Consider the following 10,837-nt stretch of genomic DNA (forward strand, 5'->3'; position numbering starts at 1 on the left):
AGGAGACACCTGGGGAACTTTTTATGTTCCTGATCAAGCAAGAAGCTATCTTCTAAGGAGAAACCTGAGGCCCTTCTTGCTTCGCACAAAAACCAGGTCTTATGCAGGATACATGGCTATAGCAAATAGAAATCCAGAAAGAACCCCTGGATTGCACTGAGAATTTTATTGTTGTTGTTGTTAGCTACTATTAGCTATCTATTGAGTGCCTACTTCATACCAGATGCTGTACTAGCTGCTTTGTATCCATTTCAACCACAGACCCCAGAGGCCTTATTACTCCTATGTTACAGCTGGGAAAATCAAAGCTTAGAAAATTGCCAAGGCTACAGCATAAGGATCCTCACCCCAGCTCTGCTGAATTCCAGAAGTTGTCTGGAGCCAACTCAGATGGCTCAATTTTCCCTGCGGGACCTGAGGAATATTCCTAAGTATAGATGCCTCAATTGCAGGATTTGTGCTGTTAGTGGTGATTTATATTTTCCTTTTCTTTTTTTATTGTGGTAAAATAAATATGTGTATTATGTTCATAAAACATAAAATCTTACCATTTTAACTATTTTTCAGTTTACAATTCAATGGCATTGAACACATTTGAAATGTTGCCATCCAGGGTGCCTGGGTGGCTCAGAGGGTTAAGCCTCTACCTTTGGCTCAGATCATCATCTCAGGGTACTGGGATCGAGCCCCACATCAGGCTCTCTGCTCAGTAGGGAGCCTGCTTCCCCACCCCCGCCGCCGCCTGCCTCTCTGCCTCGTTGTGATCGTTATCTCTGTCAAATAAATGAATAAAGTCTTAAAAAATATATTTTAAAAAAAAGAGATGTTGCCACCCATATCACTACCCACCTCCAGAACTCATCTCGTCTTGTAAAACTGAAACTCTGCACCCATTAGCACTAACTCCCTATTAATCCTTCACCCCAGCCCTTGGAAGCCACCATTCTATTTTCTGTCTCTATGATTTTAACTAAGTATCTCATGTAAGTGGAATCATCCAGTCTTTTGTGACTGGCTTATGTCACCCAGCATAATGTCCCCAAAGACCTTCTGTGTTGTAACAGATGTCAGAATCTCCTTCCTAAGACTGAATAATATCCCATTGCATGCATATATCACATTTTTCTCATTCATTCTGTGGGTAGACAGTTGGATTTTTTCCATGTTTAAGCTATTGTGACTAATAATATGGCTATGGACGTGGGTATATAAATATCTCTTCAAGACTCTGCTTTCAGTTCTTTTGAGTATGCAACCCGAGTAGAATTGTTGGATCACATAATAATTCTATTTTTATGTTTTGGGGGAGCCACCATACTGTTGTGCACAGCAGCTCTGCCATTTTACATTTCCACAAGAGCACACAAGAATTTCAGTGTCTCCACATCCTCATCAACAGTTGTTAATCTTTGCTTTTTTGAGAAGTTGTCTATCTAGTTCCTATAGAGCCTCTCCCGAAAAATGTCCTAGAAACACTTGAGAAGAATGTGTGTGCTATTACTCTTGGGTAGAGTATCCTATATCTGACTGCCATATCCAGGTGGCTTATTGTGTTCTTGAAACCCTCTGCTTCCTTATTTATCTTTCATCTGGTTGTTCTATTCGTTATCGAGAATGTGGTGTTGAAATCTCCAACTATTATTGTGCAACTGTCTGTTTCCCCCCTTCAGTCCTGTCAGTTTTTGCTTCATATATTTTGATGATCTGTCACCAGGTGTAAATATTTGCAATTGTTGTATCTTCTGGCTGTATTGAGCCATTTATTAATAAGTAATATCTGTCTTTGTGTCTTGTAAACTTTTTCGATTTAAAGTCTATTTTGTCTGATCTTAGTATAGTCATCCCTGCTCTCTTTTGTTTCACATCTTTTAGTTAATATTTTCTCCATCCTTTCACTTTCAATATATTTGTGTGTTTGGATCAAAAATTAGTCTTTTGTTGATAACATATAGTTAGAACATATTTTGTTTTGTTATTCATTCTACTATTCTCTATCTTTTGATTGGAGAATTTAATGCATTTACATTTAAAGTAATTACTGATAACGAGGGACTTAATTCTGTCATTTTGCCATTTTTTTTCCTATATGCATACTTATGGTTTTTTGTCCCTCGTTTTCTGCGCTACTGTCTTCGTGTGTGTGTGTGTGTGTGTGTGTGTGTGTGTTGTAATAAAATGCTTAAATTCACTTTTATTTCCTTTTGTGTCTGTTCTAAAGCTATTTTCTTTGTGGTTACCATGGGGGGTAGCATAATTAGAACATTTTAATTTCAATTTATACCAGCTTAATATCACACAGCTTAACAACACACAAAACTCTGATCTTGTATGGCTCACCTCTTTTGGTTGTTGGTGTTGCAGAAGTACTTTTATATATCATGTGTCAAGATGAGGTTGTGGGGGATGGGTAGCGGCTACTGTGTCAAAACCTGAAATTGACCAAAGTTAACTGCAATTGATCATCCAAGCCTCCTCTTGACAGTTGCAGGCCTTCAGTAGATTCCAGAATAGTTAGATCAGACAGATTCTGTCAGAGCAGTTGTCTGGGTGGGGAGAGAGATTTCTGGTGCTTCCTATGCCACCATCCTCCCTGAATCTCCTTGGTGTTTTCTTTTAGAAAAACTTCTTTCTGGGGAGTGGAACCTATAATAACTGAGGCCTTCTTGCTAAGGACATCTCATACAAGAGACCATTTTGCATTCCCTTTTGGTAAACATCACAAAAAAAAAAAAAAAGAAGAAGAAAAAGAAAAATTCCAATTAGATCCCAATTCCATAATGTCAACAGTGTGCATGGTCATAAAACTCATTCTGTTTTCTCCACCATCACCAACAGCTCTGCTGTTAGCATTTATCCTCTGGAAAATGGAGTTCTGTTGTGCTCATTTCATGCAAATTATCACTGGCAGAAGAGAGAAGATTGCCAGATATAGAGACCCACAAGATAAAGAAGCCCAGAGTTGTTAGACAGAGGAGCAGATGTACAGGGTTTGCCTGACTCACACTCATGGTTGCATAAGTAAGATTTCAAAATTAATATTACTCTGGAGACCTCAACCTAGTGTACAATGTTCCTGGCTGGAAAAGAAGAACTATATCATTCTTTTTTTTTTTTTTTTCAAATCTTTACCATTACTTGCTGTTTTATCTCCGCCTTCCTCTTCTGCAGGAAATATTATTTCCTACTTCTGCACACCAAGTTTCTACCTCCAGATCTGTTTGGTTCAGTTGCTGAGAAGCCTGACCCTCCTGTGCCACTTGGGAGAAGACATTCGCCGGTGAGTTGTGGGTGTTTTTTCCATTCCTTTATGAATCATGGGCTCAAAGCATCCCAACACTGGAGATGCAGGGCCTGGGAGCATCCTGAAGGTTGCATAGCTTAGGACCTTGGGGGATGGTCTTGGAGAAGAAAAGTCTGGAGTGTGGTGTCTGCACCATAAATGTTGAAGAGACCCAGGTGGCAGTGAACAAGTGCAGATCAGGGCAAGACCACCCCACGGGGCTCACGTGAGAGGACAGAGTACTAAAGAAGACAGTCACAAAGTGTAAGGACTCTCAGGCTTCTCTCAGCTGCTGCTCCTCTCACTCCGCCCCTCCCAGCCCCCTAGGGCTTTAAAGAGCTGGAACTTTCTATCCCAAATATTGCCCCTCCCCCTTCACAGTCTGTATACGTGATGGTTCAAGCCCTGAACCAAACTGGGCCTCTTGCCTCACTTCAGGAGCCCACAGGGGCTGAAGTGAGGAATCTCTTTTCTGAGCGGCAACTTTTAATCAATTCAGGATGTGTCCTGACACTTGAAAGTGACACCTCACAAGCATCTGCTGTGCCAGGAGCTAGGTGTGCAGGAGTGACTGGGGAGAAGTCGTGGAGGAGGAGGTGGCTGGTAGTTGAGAAGCCAGTGCAAATAAACAGCAATGTGGAGAGAACACACGGTGGAAGTGGTCAGGGCAATTGGCCCCCTCGAGCCCTACCCTTTCCCCCCCCCCCCCCCCCCCCCCTCTGAATCACCAGAGGGGCTGAGCGTGCATTTCTGACTGACAGACTTCCTGTGTGATCCAAAGCCCAGCGTTTGAGAAACACCGGTCCAGTCCACACTTCCCAATCCAGATGAGGAGGCCAGTCCTGTGGTGGTTACAGAACAGCCCCAAGGGTGTGCTGCACATAAGGGGCTGTGTACAAGGATCCCCAGTATCTTAGTTTTTATACGGGTCTCCCACTGGATTGCCCCAGAGCTAGTCCACAGTGGGCCATTGTGTTTTCTGGCACCTTGCAGCCTGCTGGATCTCTGTCACTCACTTACAGAAATGATATTTATTTAGCAGGCTTTAAGTGCCGGATCGGGCTCTGGGGCACCAAGATACTTCATTGCAAGACAAAGTTCTTGGCCCTTGTGGAGCTTATTTGGGTGTGTGTGTTCACATGTACACATGCTCACACTTCTGCATGTGTATGTGGGACATGCTCATGGGGGTGAATGTGTGGCATGTAAGTCTACATGCCAAAGAAGTGCAAGGCTCCATGCCTACCTAGAAAATCATTACCTATTCCATGTCCACCTCTGCTCTCCCAGCCTGGAGATAGGAGCTCCTGTGGTCTTTCGTCACAGAATAGCCCCAGGTTCAAAATCCAGCTCCTCTATTACCTGTTTTGTGAATTTAGGAAAGTCTTTTAACTTGCCCATGCTTAAATTTTGAATTTCTTCACTTGTAAGATATAAAAATACTTGCTCACAAAAGCTTTGCAAATATTAAACTAATTCATGCGCAGTATTTAACGCAGCACCTGAAGCTTAAGGAGCATTCAATTAATGATCATAGATGTAATTCTTGAGGTGGGTACGTTCTCCTCCCCATCCCCCGGGAGCTTGATTAGAAGTCTTCTTTAGTGGCAGCAGATTTCCAAGAATCTGGCTTAGTAAAATGCAAGGTCTATGAAATGTATGGATCATAAGAGAAATTGAAGAATAAGGTGTGTACAAAGATAAAAACCAATTCACAGTTACTACCAGGAAAAGAAAAACAAAAAGAATATTCTTGAGAATCAAGTCTAATGATGTTAGATGTTATACTCAGTATAAAGACTTTCATGAATTTCTTCAATTAACATTTATTGGTGCCTCCTTTAGCCAGATGCTATATTGTCAGAGCTGGAAACAGAAACATGATCTGGACTTCAAGGGGCGTACAGCGTGTGGGAGATCGTGTGATAAGGGCTTGTTTAGAGGCATATGTTATGAGGTGATGGGAGTGATTCGTTAGCAGAGGAGGTTTGGCTTCACAGAGAAGGGGAGTTTGAGCAAGAAGTACTGGCAGAAGACTAGGAATTCACCAGACGTTCTAGACAGAGGGCAAGCTTATGCAAAACCACTGAAGCAGGTAAATTTGCAGGGAAATGGATGGAAGACGGATGGGGTGGGAGCACAGGACCTGGGGTTTGAGAAGTGAGCATAGAAAAGACTGATGAGAGGCGCCTGGGTGGCTCAGTGGGTTAAGCGTCTGCCTTGGGCTCAGGTCATGATCCCAGAGTCCTGCGATCAAGCCCCGCATCAGGCTCCCTGCTCAGCGGGGAGTCCGTTTCTCCCTCTCCCTCTGCCGGCTGCTCTGCCTACTTGTGTGCTCTCTCTCTCTGTGTCAAATAAATAAAATAAAATCTTTAAAAAAAAAAAAAAAGGAAAGAAAGAAAGACAGACAGAAAAGACTGACGAATGGTCTGAGCATTGCCTTGGAGGTCCCGCCACCTACAATGTGTAGGACTGCGGTTTTCAGTTGAGAAGCACACGATCCCATTGCTAGCCTTGGGGAAGACAGGTTGAAAGGGAGCATGGTCAGGAATAATCTGTAAGCAAGGCAAGACAACAACAACGATGGAAATAGGGAAGGTCTAAGCCAAGACAGTGGCAGCTGATCGAGGTGCAGAGGAGCTGAGCCTGGAGGTGTTTATGAGGTAGAATTCACATGACAGTGATAAGGACAGTAGTATAGAACAGAGTTCAGCTCACTGTAAGTGCTCAGTAAATGCTGGTTGAATAGGTAAACCCATGGGGAGCCATGCAGGAGGCAATGGGAAATTCAGCTCTGAGACGTAGAGGTTGAAAGGTGGTAAGGTAGAGGTTGAAAGACGTAGAGGTAGAAGGCAGAGCATTGGGATGCGTTGGCATTCAGGGCGCCTAAAACCCGAGATTAGACAACACGAGTCAGCAAGAACTTGGGGTCGAGAATAAACAGGTGGCAGGAAAAGACATGGCAGCCAAGGATCCTGCCTGGGGGTTCTCCCAGGGTGGGCAGGGGAAGGAGACACCAACAAAGCAAGTGGATAAGGAGGCACGAGGTAGGCACGCACCTCCCAGAAGGCAAATGAGTTTTAAACGGAAGAACTTAGCAGAAGGATCCAACACTCATCGAGGATGAAGCTGAAGCAGAGCTGGGGCATTTGGTAGTTGGGTTGTCATGGCAACCTCACCCAGGAAGCTTTGGCGGGGAGGTGGAGGCAGAGAGTTGAGAGCTAGTTAGAAGGCGTTTGGCTGCAAGTAACGGAACATGGAACTCACAGTAGCTTAAAAACAAGGGCTTATTACTTTTCAAATCACAAGAAATTAGAGAATGCGTTGAGCAGTTCATAAGCAGTTCAAGGTTGGGCTTATGACTTGGTGGCGTTGGGACTCCGCCTGGTTTTGCTCCATTCTGAGTCTTTCATTCAGGGTCCCAAACACCAAGCCTTCACAAGACAGGCTCCAGAAGTGGAGGGGGCAGGCCTGGGTTTCTGCTGCATCTCTCTTGTCGGGGAAAAGCATTCTCAGAGGTCTGCTTGCAGAATGCCCTTCCTCGTTGCCTTCCAGGAATGGGTCACCGGCCCGCGTGCTCCCCAACCCCTCCACCACCTCCCCTGCAGAAGAGGCAGAGGGGCACAGGGAACTGTACCATGAGAGTCCGGTCCTCTGGGAAGGCCCAGGGTGTTGAGAAACGGCTGGTGGGGAGACAGCTAGCGTCTGCTCCCAGGAATAAAGGGAAGTGATCAGCCAGCATAGGAGCTTTCCAGGACACAGTTGCAAAGCAGAGACAAAGACCAGGCCATCACTGATCCAGAGCGAGGATCTTTTTAAGCGTGGGGACTGCAAGGTTACGTGGCATGCTATCATTTTGTTCTCTGATTACAGCACGGAGAAAGATGGATGACAATGGCATGTTTGCCCAGGCCGGCTACAGCACGCAGCCCACGTCGCATTCTCTGTTTACATCCAATATCCAGGCCAGCAATGAAGAACCCACCACCAATTATGACTATGATTACAGCTTGCCCTGTCTGAAGGACAATGTGAGACAGACTGTAGTTGGGCTCCTGCCTCCGCTCTACTCACTGGTGTTCATCTTTGGTTTCGTGGGCAACATGCTGGTTGTCCTCATCCTCATCAACTGCAAAAGGCTGAAGAGCATGACTGACATCTACCTGCTCAATCTGGCCATCTCCGACCTGCTCTTCCTTCTCACCATCCCGTTCTGGGCCTACTACGCCGTGCACGGGTGGCTCTTGGGGGAGGTGATGTGTAAGTCATTCACCGGGCTGTATCATGTTGGGTATTTTGGAGGAAACTTCTTCATCATCCTCTTGACCATCGACAGGTACCTGGCGATCGTCCACGCTGTGTTTGCATTAAAGGCCAGGACGGTCACCTTTGGGGTGTTGACAAGTGGAGTCACCTGGGTGGTGGCCGTCTTCGCTGCTCTCCCCGGGATCGTCTTCGGGGGACTGGAAGAGGAGCATAATATTACCTTGTGCAGCTCTCAATTTCCAAAAGCATGGAAGAATTTCCATACAATCATGAGGACCACCTTGGGCCTGGTCCTGCCCTTGCTCGTCATGGTCGTCTGCTACTCGGCCATCCTCAAGACCCTGCTTCGGTGCCGAAACGAAAAGAAGAGGCACAAAGCAGTGAAGCTCATTTTTGTGATCATGATTGTTTACTTTCTTTTCTGGGCTCCCAACAACATCGTGCTTCTCCTGAGCACCTTCCAGGAGTCCTTTAATGTGAGCAACTGTCAGAGCACCCGTCAGCTGGACCAAATCATGCAGGTGACGGAGACCCTTGGGATGACGCACTGTTGTGTCAACCCCATCATCTACGCCTTCGTGGGGGAGAAGTTCAGAAGGTACCTCTCCATGTTCTTCCGGAAGCACATCGCCAAACACCTCTGCAAACAGTGCCCAGTCTTCTATGGGGAGCCCACGGATCGAGTGAGCTCCACATACACGCCTTCCACGGGGGAACAGGAGGTCTCAGTTGGCTTGTAGAGGAGTAGCAGGTTGCTTCTTGTTTTTGATGGAGGACGGCAATCGGTTTATGATAATAAAGCCTCAAAGGTCTGTTGAAGAAGGGAGGCCTGTGAGCCTCTGAGGTGAGTGCCCAGGAACCTCAGGGTCACGGGCACCAAGACAGACTTTGTCCCTCCCTGGGTAGCCAACGCACACTCAGGGGATAGTCCAGAACAACTGTGGGTAGAGACCAGGACTTCTCCAATGAGCTCCTCCCAGTTCCTGAAAAATGCCACATCTGGAAAATACTTATGTGCTTCTCCCAGCCTTCACCTTCGCTTCAGTAGCTCTGCAATGCTATCCCTTTAGACAGGGGCTCAGCTGGAGGGGGGAGGGGGGCGAGTGGGCACAGTGGATGGCTTGAGGGGGCGTGGGGTCAGGGCCAAGTGCCAGGAGGTGGGAGGTGTAGGCATGACTGAGCCTGGGTGAGGAGGAAAGGAAGGTCTTCGTTGGTCCAGCCAGATAGTTGTGCTACCCCCAGCCCTGCCTCCCACTGATATTAACCTGGAAGGCCCCACCGGCTCAGGGAGAGCTTGGGAACCCCAAGAACCCTCTGAGAGCTTCTTTTGGGTCCGATCACCTCTCCCGTGTAAGTACATGACACATTTTTACTAATTTGCCATCTATCCATGACAACCATGCAGCCTGCACTGGAAATCTCTTAAATATCATGCCCCACTGTTCACGTGTGTTGTAAGCCACATTCCCGCTATGTAAAAACGCATGAACATGTCTGTTTATATAGTCTGTGTCGTCTATAATGAGATGAAAAATAAAAACCCTCGTTCGGTCTGGGCAGGGAAAGGGAAGTTTTGCAGGTAGTGATAGGGAGAAGGCATGAAGGTGAATGACCCTGCATCAGGAAGGCAGGAGCAAGAGCTTGGGAGACTGTGTAAGCCCCTCCCCCCCGACCCCCACCCCCCCGCCACCCACTGCCCTGCCCCCACAGTGATGTTTCCAGAATCAACTAGGAGGAAAGGCCAGGAAGGATATGTCAGAACCTGTAGAGGCCTCAAGTCTTTGTATCTGATTGTGTTTATCTTCTTGTTACCTGTCCCTGCTGCCCTGGCCCCACCTGCTCCCCCCTCAACCCCCAGATGTCATCATATCACTCTTGCCCAAAAGATTGCCCTTCCCCAGAACCAGCTCATGGAGGTCCAGGAGAGTAGCCTTGGGGAGTAGAAAACGGTGCAGCCAGAACTCCTCCGTGTGCTCAGGAGATGGGGAGCAACCGGTGGGAGTCCTGGGGTGTGTCTCCAGGACAGAGAAGGGGCCGGGAGACATGACAGAGGCCCTTGCCTTAGAAGTCTTACCCCCAGCCTGTGAATCTTGGGATCTAACCAGCCAGATCGGGTCGACCTACACAAGGAAGACTCTAGAAGGATTGGGAGAAAGTGTTTTCCAAACTACCTTCCAGCTCCTCACTTTTGGGTCCAGGCATAGAGTTCGCATATGTAAAAATAACAATAATAATAAAGTAAAAATAAAAGTAAAGCTGGAACTGTAACTTGCAAATGGGGCAGAATATCATTTTAAGAGTTGCTATTAGGCCAATCCTGAAAATACTGTATTAGTCACAGAGAGAATTCTGGTTTTGAGCTTAGATCATTGGAGCCTGTGGTATGTTTGGGAGGCTACCAATTCAGCATGAACAGTTGTTGATCGGGGAGTCCGGGGTCTGGGCTATGGGGTTACGAGCTCATGGCAATGTAACGTCTAACTCCTACCATTTCAATCACAGCACACACCCCACAGGCAGCATCTCAACTGGGTCTTTATTCTCACAGCCTTGCAGCCACAAATCCCATATCATTATGAAGTCTAGGAAGTCATGGGTTGATCGTGTTCAAATCCTTCCGTGCTCTGCAAATGTCATTCATGTTCCAACTGTCCGGTTTGGAGTGGGAACTCCTAAGTCACCCTGACCCCTAGTCGAATTTTTAAACCCAATTTACAAAGGAGAGGAGTTGGCTCACTTAAGTCAGCAAAGATTTTTATCTTGGGCGAGCCAAGTTAAGAATGTGCACACGTGTGACCCAGTGCATTTCTGATCTGGCACAAGCAGGAAACACAGGGTTTCTGGAACCTGGCGGCTCAGGAGCTCTAAGTGACAATGTTTTCCTTTCCTGGTTCATGGCTCGAGAAGGTTTCAGAAAGAAGTGCGCATGTCTGGGGTGGGGAGAGCATGCTTTGCCTTCCGTTATTTGTAGTATCCTCATGAATACATGAAATTTGGTTTGGATGATGAAATGTAAATATTGGGGATTTTTTTATTAACATATCATGTATTATTAGCCCCAGGGGTACAGGTCTGTGAATCGCCAGGTTTACACACTTCACAGCACTCACCATAGCACATACCCTCCCCAATGACCATAACCCCACCCCCCCACCCCCCTCCCCCATCCCCGGCAACCCTCAGTTTGTTTTGTGAGATTAAGAGTTTCTTATGGGGGTGCCTGGGTGGCTCAGTGGGTTAAGCCGCTGCCTTCGGCTCAGGTCATGATCTCAGGTCCCTGGGATCAAGTCC

The 10,837-nt window shown here is 46.7% G+C and overlaps 1 protein-coding gene across 1 annotated transcript; it reads left to right on the plus strand.

Moving 5' to 3' along the window:
- The first annotated feature begins 3,173 nt into the window (after positions 1 to 3,173).
- Positions 3,174 to 9,188, plus strand: LOC111144089 (C-C motif chemokine receptor 2). Its single transcript, XM_022498199.1, has 2 exons — positions 3,174 to 3,277; positions 7,154 to 9,188. Exon 2 carries the CDS (start codon positions 7,165 to 7,167, stop codon positions 8,284 to 8,286), a length of 1,122 nt encoding a protein of 373 aa, XP_022353907.1. The 5' UTR covers positions 3,174 to 3,277; positions 7,154 to 7,164; the 3' UTR covers positions 8,287 to 9,188.
- Positions 9,189 to 10,837: the final 1,649 nt, after the last annotated feature.

The sequence above is a fragment of the Enhydra lutris genome, unplaced genomic scaffold (assembly GCF_002288905.1).
Source record: "Enhydra lutris kenyoni isolate GAN:26980312 unplaced genomic scaffold, ASM228890v2 scaffoldscaffold10, whole genome shotgun sequence".
In the NCBI taxonomy this organism is placed as follows: Eukaryota; Metazoa; Chordata; class Mammalia; order Carnivora; family Mustelidae; genus Enhydra; species Enhydra lutris.